At 32.0% G+C, this 25,958-nt stretch overlaps 1 protein-coding gene across 1 annotated transcript; it reads left to right on the plus strand.

Annotated features, from left to right (window-relative positions):
• Positions 1-50: 50 nt before the first annotated feature.
• On the plus strand, positions 51-23,098 carry LOC143062900 (uncharacterized). Its single transcript, XM_076234717.1, has 10 exons — positions 51-600; positions 7,877-8,094; positions 12,952-13,067; positions 13,654-13,734; positions 14,542-14,575; positions 16,049-16,119; positions 18,802-18,887; positions 19,425-19,527; positions 21,057-21,132; positions 22,796-23,098. Exons 1-10 carry the CDS (start codon positions 119-121, stop codon positions 22,987-22,989), a joined length of 1,461 nt encoding a protein of 486 aa, XP_076090832.1. The 5' UTR covers positions 51-118; the 3' UTR covers positions 22,990-23,098.
• The last annotated feature ends 2,860 nt before the right edge of the window (positions 23,099-25,958 follow it).

Below are 25,958 nucleotides of genomic sequence, written 5' to 3' on the forward strand. Positions count from 1 at the left end.
TGATAAGTCCAAATGCATCATTGCTAGTTGGATTATTTGTCTAATTACATGGCAACGATTGTATTATGGTTTATGTATATCGAAAAAGGTACACTCGGTACAATTCAGATTTAAAAGAATGCAACTTGGGCAATTAATAACCGGTTTTCCAGTGAGAAGGACACGTAACAAGACAATGGAAACAGTAAAGACCATTAGCGAACGTTCAGACAAGAGAGGAACAAAACGAACCACTATTGATAAGATGTTCAGAGAACAGAATAACAACAAAAAGCCGTCAAGAATCAAGATTGTGGAAGTTTATGATTTTCCTAAACAATTCTTGTTGAGAAGCGAAGTTCTTTCGGACCCAGAAGACTATGTAACTATTGACAGTGAAGATAGGACTCAAAGATCAAAATCTAGATTGAAATCAGGAAGATTGAGACCAAAACTACCAGATAAACATTCGGATTATTTAGATTTGGATTTTATGATGCCTACACAAGTTAGAGAAATTTTATTGGAGGAAGGACTTTCTAAAGAGGTTATTGATTCAACTTTGGGAGTTGACGAAAAGCAACATCGGAAAATTATGCAGTTGACTTTATTGGCCGAGAAGTGAGTAGATAATTATAGTCTTTTTTGGTTGATATGCATTTTATAATATCAATAGAATGATTTATTGAGCTTTCTTGACTAGACAAGGATACTGTTATTTGATTCGTGAATTATGGAAGCCAGTTAATGACTTCTATTATCGACTCAAATTGCTGTAGAGGAATTAGCCAAGCTGTCCTGTTATCACCAAAGAACCATGTATAATCGACAAATTATTCTAAATTTTGATTTCTTGATAGGTAAATAAAAATATTGCTGTGATACCATTCTCAAGTATCTGGTAAAATTTAGTGTCATCATATCGTAGTTCATGTTGACTGGACCATGCATGAACGATACACAGATATATATATATATATATGTACATCTGGCTGGCTATATGATAAAATTTGGAAAAAAGGCAGGACAGGGGTTTTGATTAAAAAAAAAAGGGGGGGGGGGGGCAGGATGATCAACTTTTTAAATTAAACAGGCATGATGACAATATATGTAAAAGAATTAAGGATAAACTAATAAAAAAGGGCCGGCCCTTTTTTATTAGTTTATCCTTAATTCTTTTACATATATTGCCATCATGCCTGTTTAATTTGGGCAGGGCCGAATAAAGTGAAAAATCAAATGGTAGCTCCCTATACGCAATAACAGTTCAGCAGTGTTTGTTGTTTTATCTGCGGGGACAACAACATATTTGTCATAGAGGTAGGACAAATGTGTTTGCAACATTTGAGTCTTTAAAGATTGATGTAGCATGTGTATTAATAGTTAATAGACCCATTCAGTTTTTGATTTGTATCAACGACCTCGCAGCTTTAATTCATTCGGAAGAGTATCTACGTCTTCGTTCTCGCGTTTAACCCATTGGGTGGTATAATTTTCGACTGAATCCCTCATTATTTTGAAGTTGTGTTTCTAATTGATAGATTAAGGGAGTCGATATTTCGGGCCTTTGGATAACACATATCGTAGAGAAGTGATACTGGCAATATTTAGGTCACCAGTAATAACGTAGCCAATTCGATATTGACGATTTTCATGTTGGCGTTCATAAGTTAAGCCTCGGTCACACCTTACCGGATAGCACAAACGGACGCCTAACGGATGAAAATAAAAGTTGTCCGTTGACAAAATTGTTATCCGTTGGGAGTCCGTTGATGTACTGACCGAATAAAACGGACGTATAACGGATGCATAACGGACACACATCGGATATGCAACGTACGAGAAACGGGCACGTACCGGACAGAACGGATGTCGAACGTACATCCAACGGACGAGTACTGCATAAAACGGACACCTAACGGAAGCGTACCGGATAAAACAGATGAACAAGATATACGGAAAAATCAAAGGCGACAATAATAATACATGTAAATCGCATATATATTCTAAATGTTTCTGTGTAACTGGTTTTGGTTTATTCTTCAAAATTCCGCCAAAGGGCAGTGTCTGGCCTGAATAAGAACTGCTTGATTGTGAAGACGTGCCTATACTCTAAGATCGATTATGAATAATAAGAATTCATGAACCTTAAGAAATCTGACATACCAATAATTGGCATTTCTGACGCGAAATTTTCAATTTGCATTTATCCGTATCAGATCCGTTCATCATCCGTTTTATCCGTTATATGTCCGGTAGAAGTCCGTTTCTCATCCGTTTTATCCGTTAAACGTCCAGTAGAAGTCCGTTGGTGAATTTATCTTCAAGACCTCCAACGGATGTATAACGGACACGTAACGGATACAAAACGGAAACGAAACAGACGAGTACCGTACAAAACGGACGCCTAACTGGACGTTCAACGGACATTTTATTCGTTGGACGTCCGTTCAAAGTTTTGAACATGCTCAAAATTTTCCACTGGACAGAACGGACGGACATGCAACGGATATGGACGGACGTCTAACGGATAAGAACGGACGTCTAACGGACATGAACGGATTGAAAATAAGTTATCCGTTAGGCGTCCGTTCGAGCTATCCGGTAAGGTGTGACCGAGGCTTTAGTATCGATGGAAAAATAAGTAAGTTCCGCGCTATACACTTAGGTCTTTTCTATCGGTGCTTTTTTTATATGGATACTTGTATCTGTCTTTTTTTATGACAAAATTCAGGCAAAATTCATTGTAGAAGAATTTTTAAGGAGTTAAGGCCCTTTGTTGCTTTAAAAATCACACTGACAAATGTTATATAAAATTTGACAGCCTCTTGTTTTAATCTTTTAATGGATGAATGTTCGTTTAGGCTTTGTTTGTGTATTCCTTTTTGCAATTTCAAAAACGAAAACTAGAAATCGTAAAAATGACCAACCACCGTAGTACTCCGATTTTAATTCTGTTTTTTTTTTTTTTTTTTTTTTTTGAATTCATTCTATCACAATTTCCAGTGTTTCTCTTTTGTTTTCTTTGTAACGTGGTTAACATAGAAAAGTTAAAGTTCCACGTTCATTGCAAACTGTTAACACAAATCTCATTTTTGAAAACATTCTAACCTTTTTACGGTATCTTAATTTTTAATGTGTTGATCAATGATTTGTCACGCTATTTTTTTTTCTTTGTTCTTTGTACATGAAGTTTTCTATATGTAAGCAGCTGAAATTCTATCTGTGTTTTGAGGAAAATAATATCTAAAACGACCACTCATTACTTGCTTGAAAAATGATATATAACCACAAATTAATGATAAGAATCAGGAAAACAAGAATGTGGATCATCTTCTGAGGGATCATTATTAGTATTGTTCAAATAAGTGTCGGTTTTTACATAAATTTTCTAGTTTATCGATTTGATGAGATTAGATCTCTGTCCATAGTGAGTGACTATTATTGGCAATTGTTTGTTAATATGTCTCGATATTGACAATCACAAACAATCTAAACAAATTAATAGCTGTATAGAACATAGAAGTTTAAAATTACAAAAAAACAGTTTTAATTCGCATAAAATTTTCAACAGATAGAATAAAAAAAAAAGTAATAAAAAAGGAAATAATAGAAAACATGTTACATACTGAAGAAAAATCTGTTTATAATTGTTGTGGTATAACTACAAACTAAAATACTCTTTTACACACTGCGGAAACATTATCAGTTTTTCAGTGGGTGGATTAAGATGGTAATGTTTAAAACCGAATATCTAGGCCTCCTCCTTAATAAAGAAGCGATATGGCTCATGCAAAGACATTTGCTTTTCTAAAATAAAAAAAAGGGGATTCCATTTTTAAAATTCCTCATCCGCCATTATCTTTTTTTATTGAAAGACTCGATATGATGGAAATGACAAAACATGGCATGAAGCCAACAAACAACAAAATATTCAGCATGTAAAAAATGTATTGCCGTAAGGAGCGTAATATATTACAGAAAAAAAAATCACATCATTATTCCAGAAATTTTCACAGGGGACAACAACAAAAAAAAAAAACCCAAACGCCGCTGTGTTCTCTTTATGTTGTGCTCATCTTAAGTGTAAGGGATCTGGTAGGAACATTCGGTATTTACTGCTGCTCGTGGCATTAAGGAGTTAGAACGAAAACTGAAAGGATCAGAGTCATAATGACGTGTACGGGTAGAGTGTCATGTAATACTTGACACTGGCATTCACCTAACATGGTCCAGTCATCAATCAGAGCACACAGATGAAGCGATGAATAATGATATTCTATTAGTGAAACATTATATGATCATAATGAATATATAGTAATTTGAACAATTGTTTATTCATCCAGTTCAAGGCTTTAATATAAATCTATTAACAGTCCGATAATCAATTCTACTATACAAATTGGGACTACTTAAACGAGAGATACTGACATGTTCATTTCTGTGTTTCTAATTAAGGTATGGTATTGCTTACAGCTATTTTGCTCATTCATAGAGGACATTGTCATATTTCCCATATCTCTTTGGGATAGATACAGAAAAAATATCATTATATAGGATATTATAGTCGTAAATGAATAGCAAGAAAATGGTAAGTTTAGTAATTTAATAAATCTTTTTAACAGAAAAACGATTCTGCTGAAGCAATTTAAAAATCTAATGCTCGTGTTTGATACATAGTGTCCGGATTTTGCTATACGTTAGGTTTTTCTTTTTTCAGCTCCTTTAAACATTTTAATTAGGTTTTCAATTTCAAATGATATCTCGGTATCGAACATCACTGAAGAGACATTTATTGTTGAAATTCTCTTCTGGTGAAAATCGGTACCTTTAACTTTACGTAATATGAGTTCTTTATCAATATATATCTTTTTGTGTTCATATGAATATGCAATATAGGTACATTGTCTGAACATATAGAATGTATAGATATAATATTTCAAGGACTGGAGCTTGCATGTCAGTAACTGGTAGTAGTTGTTAATTAATGTATCATTGTCATTTTGCTTAGTTTCTTTTGTTACCTATTCTGACATCGGACCCAGACTTCTTTTAAACTGGGGATTACGGTGCGTATTGCTGTGTGTTTGTATTCTACATTGGCAAGAGTATACAGGGAAGGGTTGAGATATCACAAAACATGTTTAACCCCGTTTCAAATCTTAGTTATTCTATAAGTTTTGGAGTTTAGGACATGACGTCCATTTTCAATGAACTAGTACACATTTTTTATTTGGTGTCCAGCTGAGGCCCATCTCCGGGTGTTGGATTTTCTTGCTGCGTTGAAGACCCATATAACTTCAACCAGGTTATTACATGAAAAGTGACCTGAATATAATTGTTTGAATTCCTGGACTCGTCAGACTATTCATATAGTGTTATGAATAAATTATGGCTTACTTACTGGACCTGAATAGGCTATCTCAGAAAAAAGTGTTGCATGGAAAGTTAATTATGTCGATATATGTTATTCAATTCATAGGTGTACTGCTCTAGTGTGCTAAAGAACAAAACAAGAAAATTAAATACAAAGGGGAGATGGAGGGATTATAACATTAACATCCTTACTTTGGTAAAAGTAACTAGCTCTTTTTTATAACTGTTCTATTCAGAATTGAAAGGAAATAATTATTCTATGCATTCCTAAATCGCTAACCCCATCCAGTTCTGAATACAATATTCGTCCAATTACATCACAATAATCGAGAAAAATTATAAAATAATTAGAAAATTTGATACACAGTAGTCCACAGACAGGAATGTATAGCCAATTAAGAAAAACAAGATTGTTTTCAATGGTTGCCTCAATATGTACGTGTATTTACAGCCGGTTCCGTTAAGTGTGAAGCCAAAGGGAGTGTGAACCCAAAAGTAATATCTTTGGTTAGCTTGCTTGTTTTTTTTAACTGTTCTATTCAGAATTGAAAGGACATAATTATTCTAAACATTCCTAAATTACTAAACCCATCCAGTTCAGAACATAACATTCGTCAAATAACATCACAATAATCGAGAAAAATTGTAAAATAATTAGAAAATGTGATTCACAGTAGTCCACAGACAGGAATGTATAGCTAATTAAGAAAAACAAGATTTTTTTTCAATGGTTGCCTCAATATATGCGTGTTTTAAATCTTTAAAACGATCGTTGTAGATCTAAGGTCGATCGATCGATTGATGTTTGCTTTACGTCCAGTGGAGAATATATCATTTTCATTATTAGAAGTGGTTGATAGTTCGTGTTTGAGATCACTTGATGAATGAAAAAACCATTGCAAAATGTAAAATGACTGATTTTGTTTACCAAACTGTTCAGCTCGGAAAGTCGATATTTTGTTCTACCTCTTCAGGCTTTGAACGTTTAAAACTTTGTTTTCAATACAACTTAATCTAAGTCATGTTTCTAGTCAAGTGATTTTGCAACAACCATTAGTTGAGGTAAAACCCAAGTAGTATTATAGAGGAAAGTGCATAGCAGTTATCAAGAGCCATTATTTACGTGTAAACTGGTATTGATAACGACAAACATTTATATCATATGAAAAAAACAGCAGCGCAAATTCATAAATAAATCTTCATTTCTAGAATTTTGATATTTTTGTACATTTGTCCTTTTCTTTTTCAGCTAATTTGTTCGCTAACTTGTAAACATAATAGTGGTAATCGACAGAAAAACATTAAATATTTAAACAACTAAAATGTCAACGGCAATTATGTGCAATTATTGCTAACTTTATACATGAATGTGTAAACAATATGCAGCATAATTTAATCTGGCATAGTTGCATAAGAGACAAATAAAGCCTTATATATTGTTATAGCAATGGCGTGTAAGTTTAAACCCTCTTCAATCCTAACCGTAAAAGGATTTACTGCGTTTTTCTTCTTTTGATTATTAAGGGTTTTACTTCGGTTTTTCTTATTGGATCATTAAAGGATTTACTGCGTTTTCTGAACCTTTCTGATTAGTATTATTAAGGGTGTTATTTCTCGATTTTTTATTTGGGTTATTAAAGGTTTTATGTCTTTTTTTCTCTCATATGGATTACTAGTACTCCGGTTTTATTGCGTTTTCTCATTTGGATTATTAAGGTAGGCGAAAGATATCTGAGGGACATTCAAACTCATAAGTCCTAAATAAACTGCAATGGCTAAAAAGAAAACGGCCAATAGACAAACAATAGTACACCAAACACAGCATAGAAAACCAAGGAACGAGCAACACGAACTCCACCAAAAATGCCAAATTAGATAATTACCCAATTTCACGGTCCATGGAACATGGAAAAGAATAGTGCGAGTGGGGCATCCGTGTACTTTGGACACATTCTTGTTGTAGATGGTTTTATTGCGTTTTCTGATTTGGATTACTAGTATTAGGGGTTTTACTTCGTTTTTCTAATTTGGATTATTTAGGGAGGCGAAAGATATCAGAGGGACATTCAAACTTATAAGTAGAAAATAAACTGACAACGCTAAAAAGAAAAAGACAAACAGACAAACACAACATAGAAAACTATAGACTGAGCAACACGAACCCAAAAACACGTTTAATTATGCTGAAGTTTCAATTTGTGGCGTAACTAAAAAAACAAATATAAAGTTGTCATTAAAACAAGACTGGTAATATGGAAATCCTGACAGAAAGAAAGATATGTGTGGTAAAAATTGATATTTACATCATCTGACAATATTTAGGCTAAGTTTTCTAATTAATTACTGGAAAAATAGTTGCATGTTTAAATAGCAATCAAATTATCAGAACGGCAAATATTAACGTTAATAGTATATGAAATTGATTGTTAAACATCACGAAACAACGAATTTATATCTTAGAGAATTGAATATTTACACCCTACAGCACCTAATATACCAGATAAATGTCAATGCATTTCAGATACAAGAGGTTTCCACAAGAATGTAAGACTACAAGCACAACAGATATCAAACCGAAAACTTTTCATAGTCTTTACCACGAACAAGATCATATTGGATGTAAAAGCTGCAGTGACGTCAGAGCCAGACAGGAACGAAGAAATACACGGACCCGTCCTTGGAAGGAAACAAATATACCCGACACAATGTCATCAAACGAAGAAACCAATGAAAGCTCAGGTAAGTCGATGTTAATCATAGCTCATGTAATTCTATGGAAATTAATTATTACCCCAGTATTTCGATGTTTATCATAGCTCATGTAGTTCGATGTAAATTAATTATTACCCCAGTTTAAGCTGATGTTAACTTGTGATAGCTCAGGTAAGTCATGTTGACTTCTGACAGCCCAGGTAAGTCGATTTTAACTTGTGACAGCTAAGGTAAGTCAATGAAGACTGCTTACAGTCAAGGTAAGTCAATAAATTTGAGAATAGAAATAGGGGGTAAGTCAAAGAGCCAACAACCCGACCATAGAGAAGACAACAAATGTTGACTTCTGACAACTCAGCCAAGTCGATGTTAACTTTGATAGCTCATGTAGAAGATGTTTATTAATAAAAGCTAAGGTAAGTCAAAGTAAAGTTTTCTATTAGTTTATGGACAGGAAGTTGCCTTATCTTGATTTTAAAAGGTTTTGACTTTATTTCAGTCAGAAAGTTACTGATACTATCAGGTACTTGCCAAACGTCAAATAATACAGCCTTAAAAATTATACGTTTTAAAAAATCTAACTTTAAATACCTCATGTATATAGACAATGCTTCGATTTTATTAGGTGAAGTATCTAGACTCCGTGATGCCTCGCATTTAAATCGTACATTATAAAACATATTTTTTTAAATAAAGCAATTTATACGGTAATCAATTTCCAGCATGTAATGAACAATTATACGACTTAAATCAATTACTATACCGAATAGCTTCAAGTGTACTAAAATAAGATAGATGACATGGATTGAAGCAGTTATAGCGAAAAATGCTAAAAATTTGAATATAGAAGAGATCCTAGGAAGTGAATGGAAAGTGTTTTCATATTGGTGTTGTTACAAAACCTAGATAAATCGAATGTTTTTTCAGGAACAATTGAATATAATGCATATGATTATACAGAATGATCATACGGAATATTTATAAATACTATCAGACATTGTCATAGAACAAACAGGACCATATGGAAACGTTCATATACAACTCATGACAATATCAGATTTGTTTATTCATTTAACCTTTTACAAACATTTGGTCAACACTAAATCAATAGAAAGGAATTTAGTTACTTGTAACACAAGAAATCATTACATAAAAATCCTTCGCTAACATCTGTCATAAAGAAAAATCGTGTAATGTTCCGAACAAACATGTTTTCCCTGTCTTTGAACACGAAAAATCTCTTGGGTCTTCATCAATTTGTCATCCTTTGCTTTGTGTAAATATTTCTCTATTGACTTTTTATGGTAACTAATGTCAGTATTTGTTTTCGTCAAACACTTTTACAATATCATGATTTGTAAAAAAATATACGAGATTAATTTATATTTATTTTGTTTGTTATGTATCAGTTTCATCAACATAATATTAATTGTCAGTAAAGAATGATAAGTTCCATTCGTTCTCCTCAAGATTCACGATCAAACGTGTGAACTTGTTTCCAACACCATTTATTTTTCAGGTTATGTCGATTACTTGCAATATTTTTTTTTTGGAAAACACATATCTAGATTTTATCCAAAATATATATTTCTTTAAAGATTTCAATTCTGTTTATTTTGCTCTTGATTTGAGTGTGAGCGTTTCCAAATACTATAGTTTTAAAACAAGTAATATTTCCTTTTTTTCGCGAACAATTGTAAATATTAAACTGACGCAGATACATACCAGTAAATTGGTTAACTTCTGATATACATTTTAAAATATAATAATCTACTCCTGAATTGTCCGTAAAAACGGCTAATATAATCACGGGTTTTATTAATTCAATGAAACGGTTTTCGTCGCTGTTTTGGATTTGTCTTTCAATTACTTCAATTTCATGCACAAGTTAATATTGGCGAAAAATTCCGGCTTCGCTAGTACATGTAGTACAGGAATTACTATCAGTTATAACATGAATAGCAGGACAAATTGCGTAACGTCGGAAATTAGCGTTTTTTTCGGATTTTTCGACGTTTTTAGACGTTTGGACAAAATGGCTACCGTTTTGTAATGTGTTGAAAAAATTTATTCCTTTAAGACCCAAATATGTAGTTAATAAAAAAAGAAGTTTGGCATGTTGTACTCTTCGTGTATCTAACTTTTGTTTGATCAATTATAAATAACTTATTGAAATATCAGTTAAAAAATACGCGTTAACTGCTTTGAAAAATGAAATATCAACTTGGACAAAATGGCTACCGCTTGATAAACGACTGTGTAGAGAAGATTTTATAAAATCTGTAATATTTGAACTCACGAACAATGAGGCAAATATTTGTACTTTTGGTAGATGTTATTATTGTCTTACTCTTTTTATTCGTTTTCCGCTATATCTACTTATAAAATTCACTTTCAGTCGTTAAGTTACCGAAAAACGTCGTTGGACATTTTTCTTATTCCAGCTTAATATGCGGCCACCGAGTCAAATGAAATTTGGCAAACTAACGGCTTTAACGCCACAAAGAACCGACACATGCCGTTGTTCCTGCCAAGTTCCCGGAAGATCAGAGAATAAGAAATATGATTACTATACATAAGAGTCAAAACAGTTTTTCATAAATGTAACGTTGGACATCCGTTTTTTTCACATAGCTTTGTTTTTTTAATCCTCAAATATACTAGATATTACTTAGTATATGATCAAGAGCTATAAAAACATAATTTAAAACATATATTGAATTTGTTTTAATAGTGGTTCGTGTTTGCTAACATTTTTATTTTGTTTTGCGGAGGAAATTTCGAAGATTGTGTTACACATCCTAGGGGTTGTAGGAACAGCGTGCGTAACGTTACAACAGACAACAGCAGAAGGTCAACAATAGGTCTTCAATGTATGCAGTATAATGAAAGCCATCATTGCTTATAAACAAGCACCTGAGATCACCCTAGTTTTTTTTTGGGGGGGGGGGGGGGAGAGGGGTGTTGCTGATTAGTTTTTAAGTTTTTTTATGTTGGGGTAAATGGAGACCTGTGTGTTTTTTTTTTATTACTCGTCATAGTATTATTGTTTTATTTTCGACCTTTGAGCTTAATTGACCTGTTTGTATCTTTTGCTTTTTTTTTAATCTGTTCCTATTATGAATAGTATTATATATATATCGTTCTATAATAATATTTATTGAAAAGAAGACACTTTAGTCAGTGGAGGCTTTGTTAAATTTTAGATGACAACATTCCCAGATTTATTAGTTAATGGTCATAGGTTTTCTATCTGTTTTTTTTTAATGTCGTCGATTATTATTGTGATTTTCACTCGTTATCAATATGTCTGACCCTATTTTTGAGAAGTTATTCTGCAGCTCTAAGCAAGGACATGGGACGTACATATATAATGTACCTTGTATAAGTTGTATATGGTAATTAATGTCAAATATGCAGAATACCAAGTGTTTTCATGAAACCCATCATGTGTTTTAATTGTAAACAAACATTTAAGAAGCAATGTATTACCTTTTTAAACATGACTGAAACAGTAACATTGAATTAAATTTGTAATAATAAATTATATGTCCGGCTTTGAAAGCAACTACTACATTTCTAAATCGGATAAGCATGCACTGTTGTTGTTCTAATTAATAAAACCCGAATATGAAATCATTTGTACGCAGATGTGCAGTTGAAATGGATTGAATAAAGGTCGTTTGAAAAACAGGTCATCGGACAATTCCCCCTTTTTCCGAGTACCCTCATATCTCATCCCAAATGTGACCATTTCTGAAACTGTGTGTACAATAATCAGACTGACAAATTTAAGGCTTTGGAAAATAGGTTTATTGATCTTAAACTTTCTTAATATATGTACAACCTTTAGTCTTGTTTGTGTGTAAGTGTTCGGGATTGGCGTAACATAATTTGCAATGTTTCACTCCATAGCGGACGTGATAGAGAACACCAAATTTGCACATAAAATTTAACAACAAGACGGAAGATAAGTTTGATTTGTGTTGTTAGTCTTGTTATACATCTTGAATATGGGAAGGGATTGCATTTGATTTGTTGGGAGTTCTTTTAATGGCATCTCTAAATCATCCAAATAGACTGCTTTTGGAAACGATACCGTGCAATTGAATGGCCATTATTTAACAAATCAAGGTCGTCAATCCGGTCCCGAAAAACGTGATCTCTTCTTAAAGCATTCGATCTGTTTATAATATTAAAAAGAAATATATAGCAGCCATTTTAAATTCTTATATTTCTCTTAAGATTTTTCCTAAGTGTAAAATATATACTTAAGAGTGGGTAATAGCACTCTTAAAGTTACGATAGTTTTTACTCTTAAGATTTATTTAAGATTTTTTGTGAGAAACCTAAAAATCTTAAGATTACTCTTAAGAGTAAAATATATCTTAAGATTTTTTGTGAAAAGGGCTACTGCATTTAAAGCTGAATGCGAGTTTCTATAGTTTGTTCCCGGTCAATGGTCTACAGAGAGTTTGCGATTCAGTGTATTCGTACACTTATGGTCGACAAAGAAATACATCGGAGACTAAAAGATTTACTTATTAGAGTTAACGAGAGAAATTTACTGCAGCAGATAAGCAGTTCAACCAGTATAGGTTAAGATACGCATGGGGATATTTATGAGATTTTGACACAGATCTATGACTTACAATATAAAAAAGAAGATGTGGTATGATTGCCAATGAGAAAAGATTATTTCAATTTGTTGAAGATATTAAGTTGAAAACCAGCAAAATTATGTTATAGATTCATTTAACCATCGGTACTGACATTCACGAAATAATTAACAATCACTGATTTACTTTAAAGTGAAAGTATGAAGACGTTGATTTTTCGACCATCTAACAGAAAAAGGTTTCACGCTTGTTCTACTTTTTACAGGTGAGAAGGTAGAAGAGACATTTTTCTTGACTGATGCAGAAAAAATAAGATGGTCTGCAGACCAAGAAGAGGAAAGAGTTTTGATGGGAAACCATTTTGATCCTCCAAGAGTTGTGGTTAGTTATGACTTTATTATGTTTCGGAATTAATGACGATGTACACAAATTTAAACTTTTATCAATCAGCATGAAAAAAGAGAAAACACTTTTACTGTTACTTGACCATTCGTTTGATGTGTTTAACATAATTGTGGAAATAACAACAAATATCGACCCTCAATTTCAAACTAAAGAACTTAGTATTCAAATATCAACGAAGAGATTTAAGATTTGATTAAACCATGTTTATGTTTACAGATGTATGTTCCAATATCTTTTTTTTTACAGTGAACAAAGATATCTGAGAGGAATGAAATTTTGGGAAAAAAAAGATGTTAACGATTGTACTAAAAAATATATTATAAATATGATTGTGATATTTAAATGTTTGTTTGATAAAAATATCTAAGTAAACATGTAATTCTTTTTTTGTTTTTTTTTTAATTCAAAATCATGCAAACATTACATTTTTATGATATCATTTTTTTTATACTTTGCTAGTGAGTGAGTAGTTTTTCATTGAGTTTATTGACACGGTTCAACTGGATTTCTCTTTCAATGATATAATCTTGATAATCTGTTGAGTTTAATTTATTTTTTTCAGCTGATATCTTCCAAAGTTCCAAAGAAACACCTTATTCCAAAGCTCTTTCATGACAATAAGAGAATATTACAAATTGTTTACGTAAGATATTTCATTAGTGTTACTGATAAGGGTTTTGGAGTATTTTGTTCTATTTTAGTAATACAATTTCTCGAAAGAACAATTAGGTAGACCTACCTGGAACAATGTTTAGTGTCCAATCCTAATCGAAGTATGAGTTATAATAATGAGGTTTTTTTTTAACGACCTTGACTACCCATGAGTGCCAATTTCTTGAAAGGACAAAGGTAACACAAAAAAATAGTTAGACATACTTGAACAATGTTTAGAGTTCAATCCTAATCAAAGTACGAGTTATACTGCTGTGAGAGTGTTTAACGATCTTGACTACCCATGAGGTCGGATATGCGGTAATATGTTGTTAAAAAATGAGTTGAGTGTGAACGTCGTGCATAAAACTTAGATTAGATTATTACATTTTTGAAAAAAAGTAACAAACAGGTCAAACAGGGTTTTCAGTCATCCGTTTGTAACCTATCAAAAGATATAATCGGCCATAAATTACTGCTTTCACTTTCTAAAAAGCTAAATAGCAGTGATCAACGTTATTAAATGGAATACCTATCAAACATGATAACTTCACTTCATTGTCCGTTTTACACACTCAAGTATATGTGCTTTAACAAAAATTTTGTGAAAACACTTCATTGGAGTAACTTGTGGTGCGCCATTCAAACTATTAGTGTTTTATAGCAATTCATAGTCAGTGCCAAAGTTATAATTCATTAGAAAGTTTCCTTTTTTCATTTTTCCTTTCAGTTTTTTACAAGTGTACATGTACATCATGCCAAAAAATATGATAACTGATATTTTTTTTGTCCTTTTCAGGATTTTGATACTTGGTCTTTCTCTGATATAAATGGTAAGTAATACATTTTTATTTATAAGAATAAGGAGATGTGGTATGCTATATACTGTTGTTGTTTTTTTGTATCTAAATGAAACGGTAGTCTTAAAACTAAACATAACTTTATTGAAGCATTTTTGTCGAAGGTTTTAGTTTGCAGACAATCAGCCACTTAAGTTTGACCAGGAGAGACATAGGAATTTAAACAAACGTATGCATATAACTTGTGGTCGAACTGTTTTTAAATATGTTGTTTCAAATAACACATTTTATTTTTGTTCTTTCTAAATTACAGTTTATTTTTGTTTATCATAAAAGAATGTGAAAAAAAAGTTATATGTTTGCTTTATTATTCCTTCAGAAATATTTCATTCTGTTAGAAAAATTTCTTCTCATTTATATAACGTGCGATCCATTTGATACAAAATAGAATATATAATGCATAGCAAGGATAGACCCTTGCGAGATTATTTCCTACATCCAGTTTAAAATTAGTTGGGTTCTTAAAGGGTTAGTTTAAACCCGATGTGTATTCATTAGTTTGAGGTTGTCTCTATTTATATATTAATTTTCTTGTACTTCGGGAATTCGCTGTTGACAACAGAGTATAGTTTCTATTGAATATACTGACAACATTTCTAGGTTAGGGACTGTTGAAGTCGACATATTTTTTTTGAAGACTTTTCTATTGTTGAATTCCGTACAATCATGTCTGAGTAACTTTGGGTTAGGTTGCTGTTTAATTTATATTAATTCGAACTCTTTTTTTGTGTGTTTAAATCAGAGGTAGTCGCTAAATGTGGACAAAAATATATCACTAAACATAAGAAATCGTCATGTGGATAAAAAATTCATCACTAAAACATAAAAAATCGTCATGTCAATAAAAATATATCACTAAAGCATAAGAAATCGTCATGTGCTTAAAAATATATCACTAAAACATAAGAAAACGTCATGTCGATAAAAAATATATCACTAAAACATAAGAAATCGTCATGTGGATAAAAATATATCACTAAAACATAAGAAATCGTCATGTCGATAAAAATATCACTTAAACATAAGAAATCGTCATGTCGATAAGAATATATCACTAAACATAAAAAATCGTTCAGGTCATCATAGTCATTACTTGGCGGTTATATCTACAACAAAGAATTTGTTCAAGCGTATACTATTTGGTGACTCCATTAGCATATAATTCCTATGCATGACCTACATTTGCCTGGAATTTGATGCGAATGTCATACAAATGAAAGGTTAAGCTAGCTATAAAACCAGGTTCAATCCACCGTTTTCTTCATAAGAAAATACTTGTATCAAGTCAGGAAAATGACAGTTGTTATCCATTGGTTGGTGTGTTTGAACTTTTGATTTTACCATTTGATCAGGGACTTTCCGTACTGAATTTTCCTCAGAGTTCAGTATTTTTTTTATTTTACTTTTTATAGTCCTATTAACTAACTTACAATAATCGTTTTTCAGATGCTATTCAGAAGAGATTGGATAGTGTTAAACCTGCCTGCAAAGCAAAGTCTGTGATATTATTTTGTCAGGTAATGTATGCCAGGAATACAAATAAAGTTAGAAAACGTTTCTACCAATCATAACAATTAAACTTGTTGTTAGCATATATTCTTGTGACCGTTAAACGTTTCCATGATAAGTACTGAATTTTATAACTAAAACCTTTGCTTATGTGCTGGGTATTATTAGTTACATAGTGTGCTAGTGACCTAATACGGTATATATGGGGTCAGTAAATTCCATATGGGGTGAGAGCGAAGCTCGAATCCCCATATGGAATTTACTGACCCCATATATACCGTATTACGTCACTAGCACACTATGTAACGAATTTATCTTACCGACTATCTCATAACGTGTGAAATTAAGACTAGTGATTCTCAAAATGAGAAAGTCTACTAAGAAAATACTTCCATTGATCCTACAAAAACAGATGCCAACAACAACGACTTGTAAGGTTTAAATGTGTTTTATGAATTTTTTTCAATCTTAATCATCAATTTCTTCGTCTGTTGGAACTTTTAAGATTTTTTCTCAGTACCGTTTTGTTTTTTATAAAGGGACATAACACCTTTACTAACCGTGTATGAAATAAGCCCCGCCCCCTTCTTACCTAATAAGGAATATAAAGGGAAGTAACTCCACTACTAACCGTGTATGAGATAGGCCCCGCCTCCCTACTAACCTAATATCAAATATACACGGTTTGCACGCGGACGCTTTTAACCAATTATATTCCTGGAAATGTATAGGAGGTAAGATAAAATATGTTATGCCGTTAAGGATAGGAATTTATATTAATATTGAATTCATGTAATTGTCTATTGATTCTAGTTTTATAACAACATTCTCTTTCAAAAACTGTTTTAGTTTTGTTGACTTTTATGTTATAATTTCAAACATTCCATTCTATAAAGTAAACATATTCATGTAATTACGAGTTAATGATAATTGTATGAGAACTAAGTGTGCCGAAACAAATGATTTAGTTTGTCTTCACTTGCGTCGCCAAAAGCAAGAGCATATCGTGTAACCACCCCGTTAGTTTCAACTAAAAGTCATTTAGGGGATCATGTTCATGATCATGTGTCATTCGTATCTCCAACAGTTTTTCGTTTACATTATTCAAACTTTGCACCGATGCCGCACACAGAATGAATATCTTAACTTCCTATTTTATACAGATATATATACTTGTATGTTCCAATCACAAATCTCGACACATTTGTAATCCGTAATACATGTATATATATATATTTGTCTCAAGTTCTACATGTCTGCTTTTTAGTCATGCTTGTCTTTGAATTTTATTGATGGTACCTAAAGATATGTGTAACTCAGATGATTTCGTTCAATATTAGTTTAACTTGTACTGTACAGTGAGTGTACATATATTGAAGACTGAAGACTAAATAGAACTACATCCTACCTAAGTTTTCCCATACATCCTTTCCCAGATTTCCCACGCTGCGTTGGAGATCCATTGGTGGCCTTCAGCTTCTACGCTTTGGTCGGGTTGTTGTCTCTTTGAAATATTCCCTATTTTCATCATCAATTCTATGATATGTTTGGAACACAGTCCTTTTGTCATTGAATGAGTTAGCTTGTAAATTACTACATTCTCCCTCAGATTTCCCATGTATGACATGTTTGTAACGTAGTCCTTTTTGTCATTGAAAAAAATCAGGAAAAATAGTAGAGGAGGGAATCGTACGAATTTTAAAAGGAACCACATCGTTTACATAGGATTAGCGACCTACGTTATTTGGTCTCCGGTGGATAGTTGTCTCATTAGCGATCGTTCCACATATCTGTTAATTATATAAGCGTCCACTTATATGCATACATGACTATTTTATTAAGTATATTATAGAACGCCTAGTTTGTGTCATGTGTAACGCCAACAGTGTTACTCAAACATTAAACAATTGTTCACTCATTGAAAGCAGATTGAAGATGTTCACAATCTATTTTGGACAGATTTGAATGAATTTTGTCTTGTGGTTTCGTTACTAGTATTTAAAACTTTATATTTTTTATTGAATGCTTAGAGTGCCATATTGTTGGTATCATGTTTTAGTTTAATGGCGTTTCTTCAAAATAATGTGTTTAACTTTGATGAATGTTTACACACAAAATAAAGATACAAACCTCTTCTTTTTTTCTTTTTTTTTTTTAGACATATTGAATAATTGTATTGTTTCTTTGTGTACTAAAATTTATAATTGTCATAATAAAGCCTAGCGAGTTGTCTCATTGGCACTTAAACAACATCTTCTTATATCTATTCATAGGATTGAATACCCTGATGGTAAATACAAAGGCTGAGAGCATAATTGATAAAATAAACAAGCAAAAAAACAGGCAAACTTGACTTTTTATAGTCATTTCAGGGCAAAATATCATTAAAGATAACAAACACATATTCAAGTGCACAAAACACACATTTTGTTTACAAAATAAAAACTGATGGCACTCAAATCAAAATAGTTTGTCACCCTAATCAATTACGAATCTGAAAAGCAGTGAAAAGCATTGAAAACCAAAAAAAACGTTGTTCCAAATCTGACTAAGTACATGTAGATATAAAATTAAAACTACATTGTATAGGGGCGAATGTATTAACACACCGACAGCATATAATATTAAAGATTAAATGAAAGTAAAATGTTAATAGTTCTAGAGATGTTAATTTCATATTTCTACTTTAGGGTGGATCCGGTTTTTTGTACTTATTGAGAAAATATGTAGTAACTCCTCAGAAAATGCACAAGGAATCGTATCAAGATGTTAGAGAGTAAGTAAGTATTTAACTATGCGTCGTTATCTGTCACATTGCCCATTTCTATTTATTCTTAGTTTTAGTGGTTATTCAAATAGTCCGGAAATTGTATTCATGAATAAGGTAGACATCATTCATTATTTATTCAATTCATAAAACTTACCATAGTTACATTGGTAATGTACATAAAAATTCATAGAATTTAAACAGATATGCATTTGCGTTGAACATTTATAGACCAATTGAATTATATGTTATGTCCAAAACAGACAATCATGATTAATGCCAGAATATTTTATGTTTGCATTTTTTTCTTTCTATCGCTATTTCATCGTTTTGCGTCATTTCACGATCTACTCTTACCAGTATAGACCCGTGACTAAATGTCCCTTTTACATCTTAGTATAGATGACTGTGTAAGTGCTTGTTTATTTCTGTATGCAACGTATTGAAGAATATAGTCCAAGAGTGACATACATTCTATTAACTTGGTACGCTTTCCTGTTTACATGTATATGAAATATCTGAATATACCATTTATTCTATTCTCAGATTCTGGAAACGTCTTGGAAGTCAAATCAGCAAACTTTGCCAAGGAGAATCAAAAATAAACATTGTATGCAAGAACGTGAGTGAAGGTCGACAAGGCAAAGAGGTATAATACTGATATTTATAATATAACATATCAATACTTTTGAAAAGGAAAATTTAACTGATATACTAGTTTACAATAATAAGTGTAAATATTAGTTAATCAATAGTGATATAACATTGAACATGGTTAGCAAATTAGTATATATTGTCCGCTTAATAATTATTCAAATTCAGTAAAACTTATGTCACACATACCTCAGATAGTAGTTTACCAAAGTTGAAATCTCGTTAATCGATTAAAAAAATACAAATCAAGGTATTAAATCAAAACCGTGAGAATTTAAAAAAAAAAAAAAGACCAGCGCATTGACAGGGTACGCGTATACTGTTATGCTATGTATGCATCGCCAGCCTTTTGTAGGATTCGTGTTTCTCTCTTTTTCTATCTGTAAAAGTGTTTTGTGGTATGGTATTCTCTTTTTCACCATTATCTTATATAGATTTCTTCGACATATGGTTTATTTCACATGTGTCGTTTTTTTAGTATAGTCTAGAGAATTTCCAGCTTCCAAGGACACAATATTGTAATAGTCCAAACAAAACATTATGATGCCTTCACAGCATTTATAAAAATAGTCTTTCAATAAAGTCATAATCATGATAATTGTTTGTGCTGTAATCCTGTCACATAGTGTTGTCATTTTAGCGATATTTATTAGCATTGCCATACATGCGGAAGGTCTTTCAAGTCATTAAACGAAGTTCACCCCCTTTTTATTTCTTCTAATCAGGAATTCGGCAATTGTTATCAAAGAGTTCGTTTCATTGTATGTTGACGTTTGTTTGTGTTGCAGTTCAGTGTTTCTGTTGTTACGTTGTTTTCATCTTATCGCTGATGTGTTAATTTCGGTTAATAACCCGGATTTGTTTTTTTTCAATCGATTTATGACTTTTGAACAGCGGTATGCTACTGTTGCCTTTATTTATGAAATTCCTTTTTCGGAATAAATACATATTATATCTACAAAAAAAGATATGACATTTACACTAAGAATTATCATAACGTCACAGACACATGCCTTACACAACAAGATAATATAAATTTGTCATTAGATGAATTTAAAAATAGCAATTGTTTAGTAAGGTATGACACTTTTGAATAATGTTTGCTTGTACTAGCCTACATAACTATACCCATTTTGAAAATATTTTTGTTTTTATAATTACATGACATGTATGTTTCTTAAATATTGGTCTTTTTAATTAGCTGAAAGTAATTGCGGGGCATTATACTCAAATTGAATGTCTCAATAAAATTCAACATTGATGACTGCACGTGCTTTCAATGACAACATCACCACAATGCATCAGAAAACAAACAAAATTCTTGATATAACTCATACACTCTTACACTTCATACAAAATGTGCTCCGGTCAACTCTTTTACTCCCAAATAAAATTACATAAAGAACCATAATCGAAAAAAGGATGATCAATTACAGTTATAATTCCACCTCGTTTGCCTAGATACTTTTCAGAACAAATAAATAAATACCATTTAATCATAAATATTTTATTTTTCCAATAAAGGTGATTAGATCAATTCAACGATTAGTTCACTCAGACATGGTGAAAGTTGAAGTAGTCGACAATACAAATGAACAAGGTTTGTATTTTTCCTTGTCGAAGGAACTTGCTTGGTTATGCACAACGACTCGGAAAAGGCTGCTTAAATTTCTTTTAAAATAAAAGCTTACATGATGTATATGCATATACAATATTAAACCTTTGCACAAATGAATATACCCCTTAATGTCTTATTTGTGTAAAGATTTAGACAAGTAGGTTAAGACGCAACTGTATTGGATGGAAAAAAATAAAAATGTTCAATGACCCTTTTCACAATGTAGCCACAAAGAACTGCTAATCTGACGGTAACTATTTCATTTTAATATTGCATTTTTGGCTATTTGAAGTTATGTCAGATTCATTTTATTGATGAACAAAAACATGAAATTTGTTATAATTTGAAGTCTTGAAGTACTGCAAACAGAACATGTTTTTTAATTTGAAATTTTAGTTGCAGTTTCTTGTCTAGTGTAATTCATGTTATCATAAAGAAGACGAAAGGACTAGTTTTGGAACAGCTCGAACATTAAATAAATACGTTCATAGATAACCAATACCATCATACAAGCATCATACAGATTTCTATGTAATTAATGTGTGATTTAATACTATTTGTCTCTTCAGGGAACCGTGTTAGATTTTGTTAACGTAGTTTAATTAAAACATTAACAGCGAGATTATTTTTTTTACAGTTGTGATATGTTTCCCGAGAGAAACAAGCACGTTGAACTTTGTAAAATGTATAATAACAAACTAAAATTTTATAATAACACAATACCCATGACTGGTTCCAAACGATACAGAATAAATTGAAGATGTAAGGACTTGTAAATACTCTATGGATGAAAATTATTAATAAAATCGTTATATTTTAATCTAATATTGTCAGTTTATAAATTACAAGAATATAAAGTATTGCTAAACTAATATCACAACTCCCGCAAGTAACATTATTCTATGATGGTTTTCTGTTTACGCTCATTTTATCAAATATCCTAAACGTTTTACAATTTAGGCTTGCAAACGATTGGTTAGAGCTTGCCTTATTTGTGTATATTGTATTAGAAACAATGAAAACGATATTAGGTGTTTGTTTTGTTTTAAACTATTTTAAATAACTTTGTTGCTCCAGATGTATTATATACGCTGATAGAAGAAAAGTAAAATATTCCAAGAAAAAACCAATATCGGAATGTCCTTTATCAAAGGCAAAATCATCAGCTCAAACACATCAAACGACTGATCTTATTGATTTTTACTGCTCTTTTAAAATTTTGTCGAAACGTCTTATTGTAAAATTCAAATGTTTTACCTTTTTTGACGTTCTATGTTATATTTATAATAATGTACTATAAGGATAACAGGACTTATCTTAAATTTTGGACAGAACGAAAAACCAAACTACCAACTAATAACGAACCCCCCCCCCCCCCTACAAAACATAGATGTACAAATAACAAGGAACAACACACGGTCCTGATAGCAAGACTTGGTACAGACACACAGTGCGTTTGTGTTAACTGATCATACGTGCATATAAACCCCTTTAGATTGTGTAAACCATTGGTTGTATAATTTAAATATACATGTTGTGCAGTTAAAAAGAGGATGACCATTACCTTGAAAAAAATCAATAGAAAACGGTTATAGTTTGGAAAGCATAATGCTATAATATTGTAATTTTCTTATTTTGATTGTAGGTTTAAAAATACTTGATCTTTATTTTAATGTTGATCGATTTAACTTGTGGTCAGAATCTATGGACGATAGTGACAATGAAATAGATTTTAGTATTCTGGATGAGAAAAGCAAGAATTGTCAAATAGACGATGACAAAGACATACCACGAACTATCTCATCATTAGCAGCAGAAGTGGAAAATGAATCTTCATAAAATGGACTGTTTAGGTTTATGATATTTAATCATTTGTGCTTTCACTTGACAATTTAAAAAAAGATTGTTTTGATTATGCAAGTTCAGTTAATAAAAGATGTAAATTTCATAGGACTTATGGATTTACTAAAAGGGACACTAGCTGCGAGATATATAAAAAATCTGAAGTATGAGTTTTTTATCAACAACAGTGACTTTGACAACAACATAAGTTAAAACTATTGACCATTTTGGTCATAATGACTTATTTGAAGTTTTACTTGGCTGAACATTATTACTGTTTTCAGTTCATCTCTATCAATAATAGAATTCGAGATGATAACCCAAAACTGCAAAATTTTCTTAAAATTACCAATTCGGGGACACCCAACAACGAATTGTACGATTTGTCTGAAAATTCCAGGGCAGATAGATCTTGACATGATACACACGTTAAAGTTAAAGAGGTATACTAGGCTAACAGCTGCATTTTACCCCTATGTTCTGTCAGCCATGTTGGTTTGCAGGCGGGGTCATCGGACACATTTTAAAACTATACTTAGTATACCCAATTGAGTATTGTCCTATCTGTCTAAAAATTCCAAGGCAGATAGAAATTGACATGATAAACAATTTACCCCCCCCTTTCCCCTTGTTAAATTTGCTCTAAATGCTCTTGTTTCATGGATACAAGCCAAAATCTACATTTAATCCCCATGTTCTATTTTTAGTCTTGACAGCCATCTTGTTGGTTGGCAAAGTCATCGGACACATATTTTAAACTATATACCCCAATGATGATTGTGGCCAAGTGTGGTTAAATTTGGAACAGCAGTTTCAAAAGAAAATATTTTTGTAAAAGTTAACGGACGACGACGGACGCCAAGTACTCAGAAAAACTCACTTGGCCATTTGGTTAAGATTGTTGACACCGTTCAAGACAACTGATTCAAATAAATAGAGCACTATAACACGTATAAATCACGATGACAAACTACGTCAGTACCTACAATCTATACCTAAAACAATCATGTATTATCTTTGAAATTGATACGTAATATTAATCAACAAAGTCTTGGTATCTTCCGAAGAACTTCTTAAAAAAAAGGACGAGACGTTCTTTGACATAGCCCTCGTAGAATCAGTGTAAATAAAGTTTCATGTGAGACCAGAAGTGTCATTTTTAAACCGGAATGTGACAGTTATCAGGCTGATCTCAGCGAATCATTTTATTTTTTGTATGCTATTGCGTTGTCAATTTGTTTTCGACTCATGAGTGTTGAACGACCCCTTTATATCTTCCGCCTACTTTTTACTAGAGACAAATCTCTATAAATGTTAGTACTTAAAACGTCCAAGAGAAATTAATCAGAAGACCAGTCTTGTTAAAACCAGCCCCCACTTGCTACATTCCCCGAATATTAAAATAACAACGACAGTTTCTTCTAGTAATTTTTCGATTAGAAGACATCTAACAAAGAAATAAAGACCAAATTCGATAAAAGCACCTTACTTGTGCAAGGCACTTTAACATAATTCAAAAATATATCAATAGAATCAGATGTCTACGCAAACACCCTTGGCTAAAAAGTAGTTAAGACATCATCATCTACGTCACTACTCGCAAGCAAGTGTTTTTGCAGGCATCAAGAGTTGGTGCTGATTTTGAACAACAGAAATAGACAAAAAAAGGAAAGTTTAATATTTGTAGGGGTTTCTCAGTTTTGTCATAATACTCGTACTTATAAAAAAATACCCGAGTACTGATGTTTACCGATATCTTTATTATAGTCGTTAAAACTTTAATATTTTAACTCGAAAGCGTGTTCAGATTATACAAATAAAGTTGCAGTTACGTTTAAGGATAAGTTAATATGACATTGCAGGTTATTTCAGAATCAAATATTGTTCGCATAGAAATCTTGTCGAGCCTCGGCAAAAAATCTTTGGTGTGGTCTATTCCGTGCATATTGGGCGCTCAAGTATGATTAACTAGAATCATATTTTATTTTGCAGGATAAAGCAAGCCATTTAAATGCAGTCAGGAGTCTGTAGTTCAAAGGTTGTTGCTTATATGTGTATATCTTCTTTCTTTTTTTAACTTTATTGCGGACCGCTAAGAATATCCAAAAATGAACTATGGTGCAAAAATCAGTTTTATATTACCGTTCGTTTAACATCGCAGCAAGACAGAACAATAGTTTATCTGTATTTTAAACATTTCATTTATACATTTTATTTCTACAATAGTTGGCTGATTGTAGGGTAAATATAGAGAAAATTAACTTTGGGTGTAATTATGAATTACTGTAAATTTTATATAGTGACGATTTTATTTGATTTTCTTCATAACTATTTTGGAGCAGTTTTTGTGCATGGAGCACATCCTGCTAACTATGTTACTGATGAAAAATTACTTTTGAGTTACTATTGAAACAGGTGAAATGGTTACACAAGATGAAACAAAATATACGCTCTTTCATATAACTATATGAATTAGACTTACAACCGGATTTGTACTTACACGAGCAACACGACAGGTGTAACATGTGGAGCAAGATCTTCTTACCCTTCCGGAGCACCGAACACCATCCCCGTTTTATGGTCGGGTTTCTGTTGCTCAGCTTTTAGTTTTCTATGATGTGTATTGTGTGCTGTTGTTTGTATTTTTCTTGTTTTTTTTGCGATGGTATTGTCAGTTTGTTTTCGACTCATGAGCTTGAATCTCAAAGTCGTCTTATAAGTTTTAAATGTCTCTGTAATCAGTTTCGTTTCAAAATTTATATGTGTGCAAATCTCTGTTCTTTAGATAATAACACAGGATTCATGGTGTCACTTTTAATGCATCATATGATCAATCCACCTACTGATGCATGAGGAAAAAACATATACTTTTTTTCTTATTTGTTAGAATAGCACATATCACAATTGTCCCACACGTCACATTCATATTAAACGACATGACGTATCTAGAACAGATACATTTTTTT

This window comes from Mytilus galloprovincialis, chromosome 2, assembly GCF_965363235.1.
Source record: "Mytilus galloprovincialis chromosome 2, xbMytGall1.hap1.1, whole genome shotgun sequence".
In the NCBI taxonomy this organism is placed as follows: domain Eukaryota; kingdom Metazoa; phylum Mollusca; class Bivalvia; order Mytilida; family Mytilidae; genus Mytilus; species Mytilus galloprovincialis.

Bases quoted from the DNA above. Each gene is read 5' to 3' on its own strand.
- LOC143062900 (XM_076234717.1), top strand. From the start codon at position 119: ATGCAACTTGGGCAATTAATAACCGGTTTTCCAGTGAGAAGGACACGT. The intron at 601-7,876 runs GTGAGTAGATAA...AATGCATTTCAG, and splicing joins TTGACTTTATTGGCCGAGAA to ATACAAGAGGTTTCCACAAG. The intron at 16,120-18,801 runs GTAATGTATGCC...TTTCTACTTTAG, and splicing joins CTGTGATATTATTTTGTCAG to GGTGGATCCGGTTTTTTGTA.